General features: G+C 39.6%; 1 protein-coding gene across 4 annotated transcripts in view; it reads left to right on the top strand.

Moving 5' to 3' along the window:
• LOC125631634 (RNA-binding motif, single-stranded-interacting protein 3) overlaps window positions 1-20,965 on the top strand; it is a 1,082,196-nt gene that overhangs the window by 1,036,758 nt on the left and 24,473 nt on the right. For all 4 annotated transcript variants that reach the window (XM_048838637.2, XM_075125723.1, XM_048838640.2 and 1 more), the window contains one exon: window positions 17,248-17,358. In XM_048838637.2, coding sequence (XP_048694594.2) covers window positions 17,248-17,358 — 111 coding nt within the window. The remainder of the gene's footprint in view (window positions 1-17,247; window positions 17,359-20,965) is intronic.

The raw sequence follows: 20,965 nt of genomic DNA, 5'->3' as shown, positions 1-20,965 counted from the left end.
GGCGGTCTGTTTCAGATGAATTAGTCCGTTGAAGTACATGATACAAAACATCTGTTACAATGAGAACAAACAAAAACAATGTGTCTTTGAAGATTGTGATTTGATGGGAGCCACTTGCAATGGCGCTGAATGAGGCAGTTGTCAGCAGCGAAACATTTGACTGCTTGCTGTTGCATGAACTGAAGCAAAAATACATGTTAAAAGCGTCTAATCAAACAAAAGATCTGCTTTTTTGCTGAATAATCTTACTTTGATTTCTAATATGTTGGTGGGGAGGGGGAAACCCTTCTGCACTTAATGTTTTCTATACCTTGATCCCCTTTAAATGCAGTGGTATAATTCCAGCCGAGTAGCTATACAACATTAGAAACAACATTTTACAATAACTGTTATTCTACCATTCTTTTCTCTACACAGACACGCTGTTTTATTACCAGTGGTTTTGAAGTGTAATAGACAGTTTTCACTGCCAGTGCCACTTGACAAACAAAATCTTAAAAATGTTTTCACTTGTAGTGTCCACTATTTGATGCCTAGCCAGAGCAGGACCTGGTCTTTCATAAATGGTCAGCGGAAATGATCCAAACATTCTCACACAATTTTATTCTGAGGCAATTTTTTTTTTAGTTGTTGCAGATCGTAATAAAATATCAATGGCAAGTATCTCAGGAGTAAAGCTAAACAACAGGGTGAAATCCTGGCCCCATTAAACTCAATGTCAATATTCACATTAAGAAAAGGAGTACTTGTGGCACCTTAGAGACTAGCCACGAAAGCTTATGCTCAAATAAATTGGTTAGTCTCTAAGGTGCCACAGGTACTCCTTTTCTTTTTGCAAATACAGACTAACATGGCTGTTACTCTGAAATATTCACACTGATTTCAGTGGGGCCAGATTTTCACCCCAATGCTCTATAGCATGCACTGAAGTAAGGTCTGTGTTTTGCTATAATTGTTGGGCTGCAGAGGTTGTGTGAACTGAAATTGTACAGTACCATATACTGGTATATGGGATGTGCCTAGCATCTAGTCTGGCTTTTATGTTTCAAGTATCTGTAGTTATGTTTACACATCTCTTCGTAGAATTGAAACCATTTCGGGAGCTACTTATGCGGCTAACCCAAGATCATGCCTTTTTGCGATATTTCAGTTCCCAGGAAGTGGAAATATGGCAAGAAGACCAGATTTCATGGATTTTTGTCTCATAATTGGGTTCTCTTTTTTTTTTCATAGATTCCAAGGTCAGAGGATGTGATCATCTAATCACATCCTCTATGTGTAACGCCATAGAACTTCCCCAAAACAATTCCTAGAGCAGAGCTTTTGGAAGTAACATCCCATCTGGATTTAAGAGTTGTCAATGATGGAGAATCACTGTTCCCATGGTTAATTAATCTGACCATTAACATTTATGCCTTATTTCCAGTCTGAATTTGTCAGCTTCAACTGGGTTCAAAAAGCCAGTGAAGAACACAAATATGAATGCCAAGATACTGTTGTTCATTTGAGTTTACCTGAGCGTCTATTTTTAGTTTGCTGTGTGTTTTGATTTTTAAGACATAGCAACTTTTACTTGGTTCCAGTACATCTAAGTTCACAGCTGTATAGTGCGCATAAAGGCCTCCCTGGATAGTCTCTATGCTGGAATTATTTTAAGTATTTTCTCTCTTTTCCCCATAGCTTCAAGGTAAACAAAGTGGGTCCCTCATCCATTTCTCTCCCATATCTTTCTCTTTCACCTCCCCTTGGCTGTTTTGTGTATCCTTTTCCTCCCAGGCTGTCCCCTGCTCCTTTCTAGGACTTACAGGACACACAGACACTGGCCAGTTGGACTATTCCTGCAGCCCACACTATACACAAGGATTTTCTTACCAAATGCTTCTTCATGCAGTAGACTTCTTCCTTAATACACGGTGGACTGATTTCTCCCCCCCCCCTCCAAAATGTGCGTGGTGGCTGATTATCTAGCCTGAACCTAAAGCTGCCTCTAGTGCATATTCTGCATTAGTGGATGCCCACTTTCTTTTTTGCTTTGCAGCTAAGTAAGGTAATCTACATTATAAGAGATGGTCTCATTGCAGAACCTTAGCATATTAATAGACAACTCTTCATCAACTATCCCTGTACATGAAGAATAGCCTTCCTTGGCTGTGTATAATTATACTCTTTTGGTAGGAAAAGACCTTGAGAATTCTTAAATTGCTATTCCCTGGCCTGGCATTATCAACAATGAACAACTTGGGGTAGAGGCCAATAATAGTTTTGTTTCCAGGTGCCAATGAAAACAAAACAGACTTTATTTTTCTTCAGGCAAAACGTGGTACCACTAAAATATTCAGACAACTGCAGGGAAAACTGTCTGCTGGTCCAGAGAACTGCCTCTGATATCAATCAGAATTTCTTTAAGTTAGCCTCTGCATGGAGGTCAAAAAAAGTTTGCTCCATGAGAGAATAAAGCATCTCTTTGCTCATCCTGGGTCAGGATATGACCACTGTGTGTGTGTGCGTGTGCGCACATATGTATATAATGGCTGCTAGGACACAATGTTGCGCTAAAAAGCTATAATTAAAAACATATGTGGAGACAACTGAAATGTGTATAGACAATAATTTGACATGGAAATTTGTCCTAGTTACTGTAACATATAAAAACCCCTTCATGTTATGGAATTAAAGTAGTGTACTCCAAGTTCATTCTTCCAGATTGCCTTGGCTGAAATTTTCAAAGGGGGTGCCTAAAGTAAACGCAATATGTTTATGCAGTTAAATGGGTATCATGATTTTCAGATGTGCTGAACTGCCTCCACTCACGAGCCTGCAGAGATGTGGGTATTGAGCACTCAATAATCCAGTTACATTTTTTGGTGCTTGGATGTGGATTTAGATCTCTAAGTTTAGGCATACACCTTTGAAAATTTTGACCTGGATTTTTCACGTGGGCTGAAGGAGAGTAAAGCAAATAGTAGTTGGTTTGAAGAAAAGTTAAACAATGAAGTACTTCCATTCCATGCATTTATGTAGCTGTGCAAGCTGCAGAAGTCAATTGTTAACTATTTTGCATCTAATGCTCTTTTTCTAGTGTCATCTGTTTACATTCCTTTGTAATCAGTGGAAAGGTAGGCTGGATGTGGCACAGCCAGCAACACAGCGGGTGAGCACTGCTGGGACCATTCCTCAACAGTTAACGCTTTTTTAAATAAACAAACACAGTGCTCCTGAAAGGTACCATAGCAACAGCCCCGGTGAATGATGCCCTCTATCCACAGAATAGTCAGCAGGGGCAGTGACCATGCAAATTTCTCTATCGTGTCCCATCAATGTGCTTCAACCCTGACCTGGAGGTACTAATCTGGGGTGAAGGGGAAGTTAAATCTTCACACTTATTCAATTCTTGGTGAGTCTGCTGAGCATGCCAGTTGCAATGGGATTTTTGTGATTGTAGGTGCCTGTTCCTTGGTAGCTGATGCCTGGACATAACTGAACAGCTGTAAGATTGTAATGACTTTTAGTCACTCACAACTTCAACAACATTCAGACCCAGTGACCTAGAGTTGAAAGGCTCCCTTTGCTAGTTCTAGTCCTCTTTGCTATTCTATTCCCCTACATACTTACAAGTTATTTAACATGTTACAGCTGTGTTCTATGCTATACAATAGTTAAGGGGGCTGCCAGCATTTTCCAGTATGAACTCATATTTTTAAGGGCAATAGCAACTCAGCTGTAAAAATGTGCTCCAGACTGAAACGTTGTCAGGAAGATCTCAGCCCAAGAGTGACTTTATTTGAACAACGTTTGGAAAATATAATCAATTCAGTCATTTTTAGTTTGTACAGGTGTATAAAATAAGCAGTAAGTCTTTGCAGAATCAGGCTCTGAACCTTATTTAGATGATAATTTAAAGAACACAGCAATACAATCCATCTTTTTTAAACAAGTCGCTTCCTGCTTGTTTCAGATCCTTGGTCCTCAATATTTTTACTTTTGAAAAACAAAGAATGAAACAAAGTAGGTTTCTGTTAAACACTTTGTGTTTCACTTCAGATATGTTTACATTTGAATGGCTGGTAAAGTAATTCTCTTACTGATTTGACTTTAACTGGAGCATCTGATCCAAACAACCTCAGATCTTTGCTCCTTTATCTATAATGATCCAGTCTGTAACTCCAGTTCTGAACACTCATGGAATTAAGGAAGTTCAGACGCAGGTCCAAATCCATGTGAGAACTTTGAGATTAGGCCCCTTTCTAAATCCTATATATAGCCTATCATATAGTTTGTAGAGCACTTTGGAAACCTCCAGTACAAGGGAGGTTTTCAAAAGGTCCATCATTATTGTAATATGCTGGCTGGTTTAATTGGAGGTGTCTTAAAGAAAGGTTCTAATCTAAATGGGGACTTGAAAATAGCACCTGGTTACTGAGCAGATCAGCTCCCTCTGTTTATACAGAGTCATACTTGCTGAGTTGTGACACAAAAATAAGACCTTGATTCTGATTGCATTTACATCACTTGTACCTCAAGTGATTTAAATTTAGTTCCCCTCAATTTACACCAGATTAAATGAGATCTGAATTAGTACCTGGGTTTTTGCTACTGTCAGAGGGGCAGGTATGGAGTGAAGCTGAGGGGAACAGACTGTGAGGGAGAAGTTGGAGCAAAGAGCCAATCAGCACAGGGCAGAGAAAATCCAGTCAAAACTGTAGAAAGTTCTCCTAAGGTCTAAAGCAGTGGTTCTCAAACATTTGTATTGGTGACCCCTTTCACACAGCAAGCCTCTGAGTGCGACCCCCCCCCCACTTTATAAATTAAAAACACTTTTTTTTATATTTAGCACTATTAAAAATGCTGGCGGCAAAGCAGGGTTTGGGGTGGAGGCTGACATTCGTGACCCCCCCCATGTAATAACCTTGCAACCCCCTGAGAGGTCATGACCCCCAGTTTGAGAACCCCTGGTCTAAAGGTCTCTGCTTTGGCTGCTTGTGGTCCTCCCAGCTGGAGTCTGTGGGTGGCTCCTACCTGCAGCTTTTCCCCAAGGCCACATGGTGGAGGAGGAGGGAAGAGAAGCCACCAACCGGATCCTAGTATCTGCAGAGTGAGTAAGGTTCTCCCCTGCACAGGGTTCTGGGTGCTGGGCCCCATTTTGCAGAAACACACACACACACATCATTTTGGCTGCTTCTGGGCCTTCCAGCTGGAGTCTCTGGCTGACTCCTCTCTGCAGATTTCCCCCAAGGCTACAGCCTTGACACAAAATAAAGCTTTCAGAAGTATTACATCAGTGATATTGCATTCAGCTGGTAGATTAAGATATCTCAAAAAAAAACGAGGTTCATTGTTGAGGAAGTATGTTTTTTCTCAGTTTTGAAATAATATATTTATAGTGGAACGTGTTAAAAATTACAATTTTGTATTGCACTATCTAGTGGAAGAGCATTTCCTAATGAGTGGTCCATAGCATTACTGGGGAAATATCATTTCATTACTGGGGAAATATCATTATTTGTACAGTTACTGAAGCCCTGACTCATTGTTGAATAAATAATGCACAGAATTAGGAAGTTTTAAAAGATATTACAACTGCTTTGTTTTAGTATGTTTGTTTTACATATTTGTATACAATGGAAGTAATGGATTTAAAGTTACAAAAATCAGAATTCAGTTACATTTTAAGGAACACATTTTTAAATAAATAGAATGGTCACCTAAATTTGCACACAAAAAGGGTTTTGTGAAGTTCTCTTTGTATGAACAATCACAAGTGTTTAGATGTGCAAAGGTTTGTAGATGAAAATTTGGAGTCTGGCTTGGGGTCCCTTTGAACATTTGGCTTCTAAAAGTCATAGTTTGAATAATGGAGGGAGATTCAAAGTTCAGGCTAAACATTGAAGCTGAGACTGGATTTAATTGTGCTAGTAAAATAATTTCACTTTTGCACCTTGTCGGAACCAGGTTATGCCATCAATTCAATTTTCACACTTAGTTATGTGCATGAAGGGGTGGAACACAGCAGAACTGTTTGTGACAGGAAATATTAGCTGAATATCACCCTTAATTAATAGAGGAAATTGCATTCTCTTTCTTGTGAAACCGGTCCTGAGGACAGCTGGAATGCTGTTTCCCATGTATGGGGAATATGTGTTAGCCATCTGTCACATGGAAGAAGATCCTTCTCTAATTTGATAGGACCTTTGCAGTTCACAACACGTTGGAGAAAGAAAAAGAAAAACATCTGTAGAAGAAATCTAGTCCTGATCAACAGTATGCAAAACATAAATAGAACAATGGAAGCCAAGCATAACATCCTGTCACACATCCAATATTAATGATCTAGTAGGACTTGCCAGAAAACAGCAATCCTGTTTTGCAAAACATTTTGAGGTTTCAAAATTGGCTTTTGTTCTGAGACCTTTCAAAAGGTTTTATGAAATAGAAGTTCTCAATATCCCAGATTCAGAGCAGGGATTTGAACCTGGGTCCCTCATGTGTTAGGCTATGTCCTAAACACCAGCCTGTAGAGGTTCTTCACCTGACAAAATTTTCATCAAAATCGGTGTGGTTTTGTGAACATTTGGTTTGATTATAAAACATTTTTCAATGGAAAAGTTTAATCAAAAATATTTTGTTCAGTCTACCATCAGATTTCCTTCCGTAATCACCTCTGGACTAAATCTTCCCTGATGCATAAGTTTTATATAAAATACATCCGAGTCAGAGAGAAGGGTGTGCTGTGATTAGTTTAAGCACAGGCTGGGGGTTCAGCAATTCCTGTTCTGATACAGAGACGGTCACTCTTGGGACATGCCACTACCTCTGTTCTCCTCCTGCCCCCATCTGTCAGCTGGGGATGCTAATGCCTAGCTGCCTTGTCAGGATGATTGTGAGGATCAATTTGTGAATGATTGTCATGCTTGGAAAAAGGAAAAGCACCATTATAGCTGCTATGTGAAGTTAGTGTAGAATTGTGTGCAAACTGCCCAAAGTGAAGTGCAGGAAGTAACAGAATAAAGTTAATTATCTCTTCAATTCCAGCATGAAACAATGATGATAAATGGCCCATCTCAAAGCAACCGCAAACATGATAGTAAAAGTTTGGAGAATCACAGTGGTTTCAAAAACTAATATGTAAATGTTTATTGTACAGCTTTGATCTTTTAGATAATCATCTTTGTGCATATTTGGGAGGTTGTTATATTTTATTTGTGACAGGGAGACACAATCATTGAGGGAGAGGAAGTGGCCTTTGGGAAGCCCTGTGGTTCTGTGCTTTTTCTGTTTAAAGGACTCAAGGCTGGGATCCCTGGAATAGCATGAACTGGAAGTGTCAGAGATGACACTTGTCAGAGACAAGCATGAAGGGGAGAGGTTGCAGGGAAAACACCCTGTATTGGGTTTTAAATTTAGTACTTCCACTTCATAAATGCATTTTCTATGTGTATGGTTTGGGTTTATTAGTCCACATCTTACTTTGTATATAAGGACTGCACTCCTCTGGTTAAATTTTGACATTGAACTTAAACACCTTTTAGTTCGCACCAAAACCTCCATCTCTACGCCATTTTTTTAGGGCATCCTAAGATACCAAGCACCCAGGCATCATGAACCCTATGATTTATTCAGTTCCAATAAAAGCATCAAATAATAATGAATTCTGTACAGAGGACCATCTTGGTTCTTCCCAATCTGTGAGGTATACTGATTGGTTCCACTGTAAGTATTACTTTGCTTGTGAACCTTCTTCAGTGCTTCAGCCATACCCTATTTCATCCCCCCTGCTACAGCTATTTCTACCCCCTCTTATGCTACTGTCCTAGCAGTGGTTGGGTATCTGTATGTCATCCATAACTCTGTGTGTCAGACCATGGGAAGTAGCATGAAGCTAGAGTGATAGAAGACAATAGGGCCTGCCCTTAGTCCAGCGCTCTACAGCAAGCAGCTGAGGTCTGTGGCTACAGCTGATGTCCTGCTCTCACCCCTGGACTGCTTCTCTAAGCTTTTCATTTTCCAGCCTTGCTAATCAGAACCCTCTCTCTTAGGGCTAGTAGGTAAACCCTTCCTCCTAGGTTCCTATTTCTTTCCTCGTGGGTTCCTATAGCCCCTTCCTTCTTCCTTGCCTCCGAGAGAAAGACAACAGGCTACTTCCCTGACTGTTGCCAGCCTCCTGGCTTTATAGAAGCCCCACCTGTTCCCTCAAAAGTGTGCTTTCTCCTGGTTAGTGCCCTCCATTCAGCCTAAAACTTCCCCGTTTGAAGCTTAACTGGCTGCTTGAGCTCACCTGGCCTAATTAAGAATGGCCATATTGGGTCAGACCAAAGGTCCATCTAGCCCAGTATCCTGTCTTCTGACAGTGGCCAATGCCAGGTGCCCCAGAGGGAATTAACAGAACAGGTAACCATCAAGTGATCCATTCCTTGTTGCCCATTCCCAGCTTCTGGCAAACAGAGACTTGGGACACCATCCCTGCCCATTCCGGCAAATAGCCATTGATAGACCTATCCTCCATGAATTTATCTAGTTCTTTTTTGACCCTATTATAGTCTTAGCCTTCACAACATCCTCTGGCTAGGAGTTCCACAGGTTGACTGTGCGTTGTATGAAAAAATACTTCCTTTTGTTTGTTTTAAACCTGCTACCTATTAATATCATTTGGTGACCCCCTAGTTATTGTGTCATGAGAAGGAGTAAATAAGACTTCCTTATTTACTTTCTCCACACCAAGCATGATTTTATGGACTTTTATCAGATCCCACCTTAGTCATCTCTTTTCCAAGCTGAAAAGTCCCAATCGTATTAATCTCTCCTTATATGGCAGCTGTTCCATACCCCTAATCATTTTAGTTGCCCTTTTCTGAACCTTTTTCCAATTCCAATATATATTTTTTGAGATGCGGTGATCACATTTGCATGCACTATTCAAGATGTGGGCGTACCATGGATTTATATAGAGTCAGTATGATATTTTCTGTCTTATCTATCCCTTTCTTGAGGATTTCCAACATTCTGTTCGCTTTTTTGACTGCTGCTGCACATTGAGTGGATGTTTTCAGAGAACTATCCACAGTAACTCCAAGATCTCTTTCTTGAGTGATAACAATTTTAGACCCCCTCTGTATAATATGTATAGTTGGGATTATGTTTTCCAATGTGCATTACTTTGTATTTATCAACATTGAATTTCATCTGTCATTTTGTTGCCAGTCACCCAGTTTTGAGAGATCCTTTTGTAGCTCTTTGCAGTCTGCCTGGGACTTAACTCTCTTGAGTAGTTTTGTATCATCTGCAAATTTTGTCATCTCACTGTTTAGCCCTTTTCCTAGATCATTTATGAATATGTTGAATAGGACTGGGCCCAGTACAGACCCCTGGGGGAAACCACTGTTTACCTCTCTCCATTGTGAAAACTGACCATTTGTTCTTACCCTTTGTTTCCTATATTTTAAGCAGTACTGCTCCATGAGAGGACTTCCCTCTTATCCCATGACTACTTATTTTGCGTCAGTTTTCTTAGGAGTGGTTTGAAGAGCACACGCCATTACAAATAATGAGGCACATACATTGCTTTACGGCTGTTCCGTTTCATAAAGCTGCGAAGGTGTGATAGACTGACTGAGGTGTGAAGTTCAGATCTGACTCAGATCAGAATCTGAATTTACCCACAGATCAGGAATATTCAGATTTGGGGATCCAGTTTCAGGACTCATTATAAAAATAGCCCTGAGACAATAGGAGAAGGCACAGAGGTACAGGGAGAGAAGGACCTGGATCCAGAACTGATTTTGAACATTCCCAAATTTGAGGTGGTTTGGATCCAAGGCTGTAGTGTGGTCCCACCTCCAGTTTTCCACTAGTCTGACAACCTTGAAAAACCTAAAGAAATTAGCAATTTGTAACCAACCAAATGTCACAAATTGTTGGATATTTACTAAAAAATGATCCTCTGGCAATCCTCTTGGGGCTTGGGGCAGAAATGAAGAATTAATCTCTCTCATCTGCTACTAGACGCTAGACTACACTGGAAAAAGAAAGATAATCCAAAACCAGAGGAATGGTTCCAAAAACTATGGGAGGTGGTTGTTATGGAAAATATAATGCATCAGTTTCATACCCAGGAAAACAGACAGAGGATAAATAGAATTAGACATTTGGTTACCATTTATTCAATATTCAGATAAAATATAGTCATTTGCAAAAAAAAAAAAAAAAAAAACCCTCGAGCATCTGTCCCAGTTTTTTTAATATTAACATTTGATAGACACGCCTGATTTGATAAATATGAGTAGAGTTGATCGGTTCACTCAGTTCAGTAAATTCACCAGAAACAACATATCTTGGATAGTGTAAAGAGGCTCGCTCTGTAATATGATAATACCCTGTTAAATAGGAAGAGGTGATGTTTATATTACTGCATAAACTTTCTCTAAGCAAAAAAAAAACAAACCCAACTCATGGTTGTAATGGTTATTGGTTTGGCTCTGATATTATGGCAATGATTTATAAACCCGTTAGAACTTCCTGAGTAAACAGTTGTGTGTGTATATAAAACTCAACAAAGTAAACAGTAAACTAAGCAAGTGCTTACTGTGAATTTTTAAACTGTGAAAGTTAAAAACTTTCCAGACAGTAATTGTATTTCTAATCCAACATCAGTCTCACAACACTAGGAAAAAGCAGACAATATTAGTATTGCTCATTACTCCAGAAATCTCAGCACTAACTAGCCATCCTTGCCCACCTGTCTAAACATGCATCATCCAACTATTGTTAAGTCACTCGCTGTTTTTCAAAGTGGATGCATTTCATTGGACCAACATAAATAATATTGCATATGCCTTTTGATGTTGGCAATTACTTAAAAAGCATAAAGAACGAGGAGTACTTGTGGCACCTTAGAGACTAACATAAGCTCAAATAAATTTGTTTGTCTCTAAGGTGCCACAAGGACTCCTCGTTCTTTTTGCTGATACAGACTAACAGGGCTACCACTCTTTAAAAAGCATAGTTTGCTTAATATAATAGCGGCTGTATTTAACTTTCTCCTGTGATTTTCTCTGATTCCATAGGAAGACATGGATATATTAAAGTCAGTCTGTAAATGATAAATTAACAAAAATATCTCCGACAAATATATTCACCTTTTATATGAAAGATGTGTTCATAGAGCATGGACCCTAGGGCCTTATAGAAGAACAGGGTATTGTGAATAAAGCTCAGAGGATTTCTGATTCATACTTCAATAGAATTACTCTAGGTTTACAATAGAGCGGCAGAAATCATAATGTGCCCCATGGGGTGTGTAGTTAAATAAACCACACTTGAGTGCTAAGTAAACAACTTCTTGTTTTAGCCTCTATTTTCATGCTTTTTTGCCATATAACAGATGGTCTGATAGGAGATACGCCTTTATTTCTGAAGCCAGCCTTTCTCCAGACTTTATTAATAATATTATTATATATTAATTTATATATGTATTCCAGTTACTACTGTGTAGTAAATTTATTTGCCAATTCACTTATCCATTATCTTATACTCTTACTTGCTAGATATTCCATGGTTTACTGTTTGTGCATAATCCATCTTTTGAGGTGACTTAGGTATAAAATACCTCTTTCATATTTGTTCTTTTTCAAAGCGAAAAAGTATGCACAATTTTATATTTTTAGATTCCAAGGCCAGAAGGGACTATTGTGATAATCTAGTCTGACCTTCTGTAGAACTTCTCCTATATATATATGTGTGTGTGTGTGTGTGTGTGTATATATAAATAAAATACACAAACACACACACACAGCAATACATTAACCAATAGAATCAATTGTTCATAGAATCATAAAATATTAGGGTTGGAAGAGACCTCAGGAGGTCATCCAGTACAATCCCCTGCTCAAAGCAGGACCAACACCAACTAAATCATCCCAGCCAAGGCTTTGTCAAGCTAGGCCTTAAAAACCTCTAAGGATGGAGATTCCACCGCCTCCCTAGGTAACCTATTCCAGTGCTTCACCATCCTCCTAGTGAAATAGTGTTTCCTAATATCCAACCTAGACCTCCCCCACTGCAACTTGAGATCATTGCTCCTTGTTCCATCATCTGCCACCACTGAGAACAGCCTAGCTCCATCCTCTTCGGAACCCCCCTTCAGGAAATTGAAGGCTGCTATCAAATCCCGCCTCACTCTTCTCTTCTGCAGACTAAATAACCCCAGTTTCCTTAGCCTCTCGTCATAAATCATGTGCCCCAGTCTCCCAATTGTTTAAAAATTCTGAATAGAAGTAAGTTCTTACTGCTTGGGTATGAGAAGTAACATGAGTAACCAAATGAGAAGTAACATGGTAATCCTCAGTGGGCTGTTTTCTTTTTAATCTGCCAGGAGTTCATTATTATTTGACTCTATAATCTCCGCTTCTAGTAAAGCTAATCCAATATTTGCAGTATTGCATAACAGGCCCCATACCAAAAATATCTTGCCAACTTTAAAAGGTACTGTATTGCCAAAGTGTTCTAGACATTGAAAGTGCATTTTAAATGATAGTACCAAAGGTTCTTTCGGTGATCAATTGGTGAGTTATTCAGCATAATTTTAATTTTTCTGAGAAAGCTTGGAGACTCAAAAGAGAAGTCATTATCTGTCTTCTCAATGGATAAGCAGTGATTGCTGTCAAAGAAAGAGATGAGCATTGAGATATTAGCTGAGGGGGATATATAATATATGAAACAATTAATGAACTGCCCAATAGCCTTGTTGTATGTCCAATTAAAAACTGATTTCCCATAGTGTGTTAGCTGAGACTGCAGGAGCCATGAGTTGGTTCTGAATACCTTGCAAGCAAGTAATGGTGTACTTGGTTCTACCGTCTGCTGCGTATTTTTTAAAAGAATGATTCATGTTTGTGACTGCTCACATGTTGGTGATGAGCTGTTGGTGTAATGGAAATATACATGCAATCAGTGGCACCCAAGATGGACAGAAAGTGTGATATAAAAAAAACTCATGATTTGTGACTGGTTCTGGATATCTAGTATATATGCTTCTTTGTATAGGATACATGAGATATACATGCAGCCTATGTACAGAGACAGTAGTGTTAGGATAGATGTGAGAAAATTGTTTGTGCATTTGTAAGTGTCTAATACTGTGGTATTTCTGATAGCGGCTAGTAATTTAGAATGATTCTGGTTCAAGGAATCCCAAGGCAAGAGTTATTTGGAAAACCAAAGGTCACATACGACTACAAAGCTTTAGACTCTCCAAATCCCCTTTCAGCCCCTCACAGGGAGGTAGAATTGTTTGTCAAACAGCTTGCTCCTTTGACAAATCCAGACAACTAACCCTTTGTCCTTTTTTATTATTTGGAGGACATAAATGCTTTTCCTTGTTTGATTTTGTTATCAAACAAAAAACATTTTAGTCCCACCCATCAACCTTGCCAGCCCACAGGAGGTTGATTTCCATGATAAGTTGAAGTATGCAGTTTTATCTGAAGTACTTTAATAACAGTTGTGATTGGGATCCCAGGCAATGCTCTGAAGAAAAATCCATAAATCTCACTGAATTACCAATCATGGTTTAAAGATATTGAAATTGCCTTTAAAAAATTGCTAAGCAAGTCCCTTTCCATGTGTGACACACAGGACAAGTGTAACAGTTTGACAGTCTACTCTATGCTGATGTTGGAAATTCCCTGCAGAAACTGTGAAAATCTAATCCTTAGAGACAGCAGAGCAAACCGAAGTAACTGGCAGGCATTAGCAACTTTATTTGGCAAAGACAGTGGTAAAAACTTCATCATTAATTCACCTGCAGGTTTTTTTTTTAAACTAGACTTGGCCTTTAATAGAATTAGAGTCTTAAGGTGTTTTTCTATATAATTTACAAACTGAGTAAACTCAGACATCCAAAGATGTTAAAATGAAAAACATGTTCCCTTTAGCCTTGCCACTAGCCAAGTGGGGCCCATGAGAAGACACATACGGTACATTGTGAGTAAACTAAATTACCTTGCATGCGAGTGGCAACGTCTGACATGAGATATTGCTGCCTTCCACAGCTAAATAAGTTGGATACAAATGGACTTGACAGCATGTTTTATTAAATGCATTATGGTGTTACCTTAACAACCAGACAGTATTTCCTTAATTAAGTATAATTTTTTTCCTACGTGATCACAAGAGGATTCTGCAAACTCTGGTGAATTAATGGACTGGCAAATGCATATAGCTGTCTGCTCTAGGTAACTGTCTGCTTCAAGCTCTTTAAGTTGTCTCTGTCTGATAAATTATGATCAGAAAGCTACAGATCCTTGAGTTTTCCGCACCCTTATTTCTAGTGTGGTGGACAGTGTAAACTTTGAGACGATAACGTTTATGTTCTCAGTAACCAGTAACTTAAACAAAAAAATAGTTCTCTCCAAGTATATTTCTTTTTATTGGATATATATTTTCCTCAAGACCTATATTTTTAAAAAATAATTTATTCACAATAACTGTTTTTTGCTTACTGAAAGAAACATTTTCTCCTTAACTTTTCCACTGCATGTCTGGCACTTGTATTTACAATACTAAATCACAAAACTTTCCTTGCTGCTGTCCATCCTTGATTGCCAGGCTTCTGAATTTATACATTGAAGTAGCCATCAGACTGCCACATCTGTAACCAAACCCAGTTCCTCCAACCATGCCTTTTGCAACAGAAATATCAGAAAGGTGAGCTAGGCTTTTACTGTCCTTGAGAGCCTCCCAAATTAATTGCCACTGCTACTACTGTTGGGAGTCAGTTCTTTCGGTGTCCCAGAAAGGGCTTTAATTGATCAGCCCCACCCATATGCTCTGGGAATGCATATGTGCATTTTTGCATGTCCTATCGTAGTCCGGAGCTCAAATCATCCATCACTGATGTCTCTGAGGAAATAGACCGTCTCCGGGGCAAAGGAGAAAACTGCTTGCAGAGATGCCTGGGATCTTTTTTTTTTTCCCTGTTAAACTCAGTTTAAGCTTTAGTGTTTCGACACACAAAAATTGCCGGGTTCTGACTATAACTGCATATTTTCATGAATTCTTACTGTCACCCAATAACGTACTTGAGATTCAGGGACACATGTTCCAAGATCTCAAGTTCAGGAGCAGGCCTGGAATCCCAGGCTACGTGAAGCTGAACACCTGGCCAAAATGCAGTTTCCTGGAGCAAGGTGCTACTGCAGACTCTTGCTTTGACTCTCATATTAACTGTTGAATGGGCTTATCTTACACCCAAAAGGTTTACTAAGGGTGGATTCGCTGACATTTGTTAGTAGAAAGGATAATAAGAAAATGGGTTACAATTAGGGCTATAGATAGAATAGGGTGAAGGAAAAGAATATCATTTTATGTGTGAGGAGGAGGAGGAGGAGGAGATCAAGATCTGATGAAGAAAATATCTGTGATGAAGATTTGTAGAAACACTAATTTTAAGAGAGTTGTTCCAACCAAGGTGAATAGTGGCACCATTGCAGTTAATTTGAATGAATTCCTCTATTGTAGTTTCATCTAAGCAAATACTAAATGCAGCAGCCAAAAATAAGAAGCAAAAATTGGCACAAACAAGAAGGATTTGGAACATGCACAGTAATAAGCCCATTGATATTTACAAGAATTCATACTGGAATATCACAACTATTCTTTGGAGATTTTATATTTCTTATAGAGTCCTTTGCTGCATTTCTCTAGTGACTTACATGAATGCAAATGAATGTAGTCTGGTATGTAATATAAAGCGTGTGTGTGTGTGTGTATCCACATGCTGTACTATCTTAAAAAAGGGACCAATCAATTGAGCCAGTCCCCTTTTGATCATTGTTTCTCAGTGATTAATACAAACTTGTCCAGGAATCAGAGAGATTCTCAAATCAGACATTAGCATAAAAGAAAATTGTTGGTAAGGACAGAACAAGTTGATTGGCATTCCCCCTAATTGTTTTATTTCTTATGTGCAGCTGAAAATATGGTAAACCTCACCTCCAGTCTCATCCTTAGAAACGATTTCCAACCGTGCAAAATAAATGTGAGGCAGTCACTTGAGAACCAATGCAATGGCTTTTAGGAATTTGGGGGTTTTTATCCTTAATGCTGAATTCCCCTGTATAGATCTGGCTCAAAAATATTCAGACTTTGAAATATCTTGATGAAGAAAGCAGACAAACCTTTCATATAAATGTCACAAAAAAATTCCACATTTTTTACTGGCTTTAATAGTGTGTCTGTATACATTTTTACAATGTATTCACAGACACAGAGTGTACTGTGGAATTCATATTGAGAGAGAGCTGGAAACATCTGAAGTTATTTACCCTTGCTTAATTATCTTTATAGCCCATGTTGTGGTCTACCAAGTTTGTGTGCCTTGACCATTCCTTACTAAGGAGCACAAGGAATGGAATATGTTCAGACTTTGGCAGAGAAAAAAGGAGCAACTCGCTCCATTCTTCAGACACCTAGTCTAGCCCACACAGGGAGTAGAATTTTGCATTTGGGAGCTCCGGAGGGAGCTATGTGCAGCCTTGGACAAAGCCACGAGTGCACCGAGAGGGTCTTTGATTGCTGATGAAAGTTACAGAGCAGCTTTCCCTAACAGTTCTGTGTTTGGCATTCTCTCTCTCTCTTGTTTAGGGTCTTGTTCTTGCCTTACCTAGTGTCCTGTTTATTATCAACCTCTTTGGTACCATACAATAAGGGCAATGCATTTAAAACCTATGTACGTGTATTTTTTAAAATAGATGTTGCTCTCATAATGGTTGTCAACAACTAGTCTTGCTTAATCACCTGGAAAATGTCACAAATGTTTCTTAAGAGAAATTGAAAAATCCAAGTTATTTACCATTATAGGTTGAATATATCAGAGACTGAAGGTTTTAAAAGCCAGGGAAAATTGGGGACATATGTGTGGTGTCTCTGAGTAAGATTGTTCCATATAGGATATGGAAAATGTAAATGACAGGCATTTTGCCATGTACAGTAGCATTCACCATAGACAGACCGTATGTTTTTGTTAGAAGCAGTGAAGACAAAAATGGCATTTATTTGGAACTGGCATAATATACCCTCACTAGTCATATATGTGTGTGTCTTGGTTTTCAATAGGAACAACATATATTTCACATGACAGATAGCTTAGTCTCTCTTCAGATTAATATTAAGCATTAGCCAAATTCATTCATTTAAAGAACACTGATGACTTTTTTAAAAAATAAATGTTGAGGTGGAAATCATGTGTATTTGCAGGGTGCTGTGATAACGCCAACAATGGACCACACTATGTCAATGCAGCCAGCAAGCATGATGGGCCCTCTGACCCAACAGATGAATCACCTGTCCTTGGGCACAACAGGAACGGTAAGCTGAGAGAATATGCTACATTGTTTCTATTTTACAAAATGTTTTATTAATTTCTGAGTTCTCAAGGTCATTTCTGCTCACTTGAGTTTCCAATAGTTCATTCATTTTTATTTTATTTTATATCCATAGATCCTTTTTTTCGTAGCTTATTAATTTTTAACAGTTACTTAGAAGATCTAGTATACCCTTTATATGAATTTTCCCTTATATTTCACTCATGGCACTACAAGGTTTTTTTAACTAAAGGAAAAATTTAACCATCTTTAACATGGCACAGTAGTTCCTTCTATGAGTCTTGCAGCCATTTCTTTGGCATATGGCATATTTCTTTCTTCCTTATACTGTTACTTTACATACTTTATTGTGTCATCTTTCCTTCCAGATCTCATTCAAGTTAATTCCAACCTCAACAGTTTTTTCCCCATTTTTGTTGCTATATCAGACTTTATTCATCTCTCAGAATGCCTGAATATGCTGGTTCTTCAATCTTTGCCATCTATTTTATACGTTTCAGCCAATCAACAAACAAATAGAAATATGATCTCAGTGCTTTTCTCACTATTCTTCTTATTTTTCTTGGACACATGAACCTAAGGGAGGGTACTGTGGATAGTAGGAATATCTGTATGTGAGATTGGAGCCTTGATTGGACAGTCAGATAGCTCCCTGGCAAGGAAGGTGCATTTTAACAGGTTTCAGAGTAGTAGCCGTGTTAGTCTGTATCCGCAAAAAGAAAAGGAGGACTTGTGGCACCTTAGAGACTAACCGATTTATTTGAGCATAAGCTTTCATGAAGTGAGCTGTAGCTCACGAAAGCTTATGCTCAAATAAATCAGTTCGTCTCTAAGGTGCCACAAGTACTCCTTTTCTTTTTACAGGTGCATTTTAGTTTTCTTTAGAATTCGTTGATGACAGATCCATTTTATTGAGTGAATTAAACATGCATTTTAAAAGTGCAGTAAGGGTATGTTGAAGCAGCTCTTGGGAATTTTGCCCTTTGTGTCTCATTGACATCAGAGAGAATTGTGCAGATGTAAACCCTTTGGATGACTTAGAAAATTTTCCTCTAACAGTCTTCATGTAAAACCAGGAAATTCCCAACTAATGATCTATGCTAACATCAAACCGCTGCTAGTGTCCTCTTGGTTGCTATTTAGTAATTGGTTCAGTTGGCATGACCAGATGTATTATATGTGCCGTATATTACATATTACATTGTATGGGTCATTTTATCTCGGGGTGGGCAAACTTTTTGGCCTGAGGGCCACATCAGGGTTCCGATGGCGGGCCAGGTGGGGAAGGCTGTGCCTCCCCAAACAGCCTCGCCCCCACCCCCTATCCGCCCCATCCCACTTCCCGCCCCCCTGACCAGGCCCCCCAGGACTCCTACACCTATCCAACTGCCCCCTGTGCCCAACTGCCCCCCGGGACCCTCTGCCCCTTATCCAACCCCCCCTGCTCCCCACCCCCTTACCATGCTGCTCAGAGCACCAGGACTGGCAGCTGCATTGCCCAGCCGGAGCCAGCTACACCGCCGCGCTGCCTGGCAGGAGCTCGCAGCCCCGCTGCCCAGACCACTGGCAGCACAACGAGCTGAGGCTGCGGGGCAAGGGGACAACAGGGGAGGGGCCGGGAGCTAGCCTCCCCGGCTGGGAGCTCTAGGGCCGGGCAGGACGGTCCCGTGGGACGGATGTGGCCCACGGGCCATAGTTTGCCCACCTCTGTTTTATATCCTTTTAAGATAGTCTTTCTGTGATGATACCTTTGCCTGTAGAATGTGCGATATTAATTGACAGCAATATTCCAGCATTCTGAAGAGAAAGAGGAGTGCTCAGATTCTTGAGAAGGTTCTTTAGTTTATTTAGACCAGTGTTCATGAATCCCAGGGCATGAACCACGGCGACCCCAGCCATGTTAGGAAAAAGAATGCTACTCTGATTGTTGGAACTGAACCACATTTTATGATCAATCTAAAAAGTGAATTAAAAATTTCTGTTGTGCTCATATTTTCAAATTTGTCCTTTAAAAGTTTGCAACAGGGTGCTACAGTCACTAGATATCTTTCAACCCGCTTGTTTTCAACAAACTAGTCAAAAAGTCATAAACAATTCTGCTTCATGTCAGCAGCAATCTGTCCCAATTTAATCTAAGAGCTTCCAATATGCAAAGAATTTCTATTAAAAGTCTTTTATACATTTACTTCCTTAGACAAACCATTTTGTTAAATCAGCATAAAATATGTTTCAAGCAAAACAGCCATTCAGGGTATGCCCGAGTGATGAATTGGCTCTAAACCTGGCTACAAACATGAACCAAGCCATTGGTTCACTAAGGACTGTGCATTTCCAAAATGCAGGGTTGCAACCCCTTCTGCAGCCAAATCCACACTATGGGGAAAATTCATGCATAGTGCAGAGGGCCAGTATAAGGCTCTCTGGATTGACTGAGCTCCATGTAAGGGCTGGCCTGATGTCTGCTGGGAGAACAACAACTCTGAAGTGACTAGCATCCCGTATATACTGTGGAAAATATCTTGTCACTGAGTCCAAGTAGCATAAAGAGCTGCATGTAAACTGATGAGTACAAGAAGCCATAAGCAGTGAACAACAAGAAGAAGTTTTATTGGTCTTAAAAACCCAGGAAAGATACCCCATATTCTTGAGCGCCATCCACTAGCACCTTATGTATTAGTGATCAACTATTTACATATATTTAGATATCTCTCTTTTTCAGAATACTCCTGTAACAAGAGGTATTGCATGTAAGGCCATGGGGTGGTGGGCCAGGAGTGTGACTGTAAATCTCTGTTTACTCAGATCCACTGGCCCCAAGACCCCTCCCATGGAAAGCACAGAGCTAGAGCAAATACTCCAGCCCAGAGGCAGGTATAGTTTGGGGGGAAGAGACTATTGAGGAGGGCTCCACAGCAGCTTTACACCATGACCTTGAGTTGCGGGTGTCAATTTCACCCCTCTCGCCTCCACCCCCATGCTCTGTGCTTTATCCACATAGAACCTCAATACTCATTGAAAATACAGTTGACAATAGTGACAAATTTGATGGTAATTGTGCTGGCTGGATCACCTGCACATGTCTGCCTGGCATCAGGATTTGAGCAGAGAATATCCCAGAGGGCACAATTCAGCCTTATTTATATATATTTTTGTACATACCTCTTCACTCAAAAATAGCAGGAAACAGTTGCATAGGTCTGCTGACTATGCAAGGAAAGGAAACCTGAGCCTAAATAATGTCACAATTGTGACAAAACTGAGAAAACCCTAAAGATGCTGATTAAGGCTGACAATCCCTCCTCAGCTCCTGCTGTTATATTAAAAAGGAAGGCGCAAAGGCTTAACCTAAGGACAGAGAGCCGGTTTTCACCCTGAATGTTCCTCTCCTTTACCAGTTTATTATAACCTTGGCATATATTCTAGCAAGTCTCATTTTCCTTATATAATATTTATCCACAATTAGCTCTTCCTTTCAAATGATACATTACTGAAATAACATAGGGAGTAGGGTCTGCTCTGTATGGAAACACTGAAAGAATAGCATGTGTGTATTTCATAATATATGGACGCTGGAATTGTTCCATCATCAT

This window comes from Caretta caretta, chromosome 2 (genome assembly GCF_965140235.1).
Source record: "Caretta caretta isolate rCarCar2 chromosome 2, rCarCar1.hap1, whole genome shotgun sequence".
In the NCBI taxonomy this organism is placed as follows: Eukaryota; Metazoa; Chordata; order Testudines; family Cheloniidae; genus Caretta; species Caretta caretta.
This window is presented reverse-complemented; position numbering and strand designations above follow the sequence as displayed.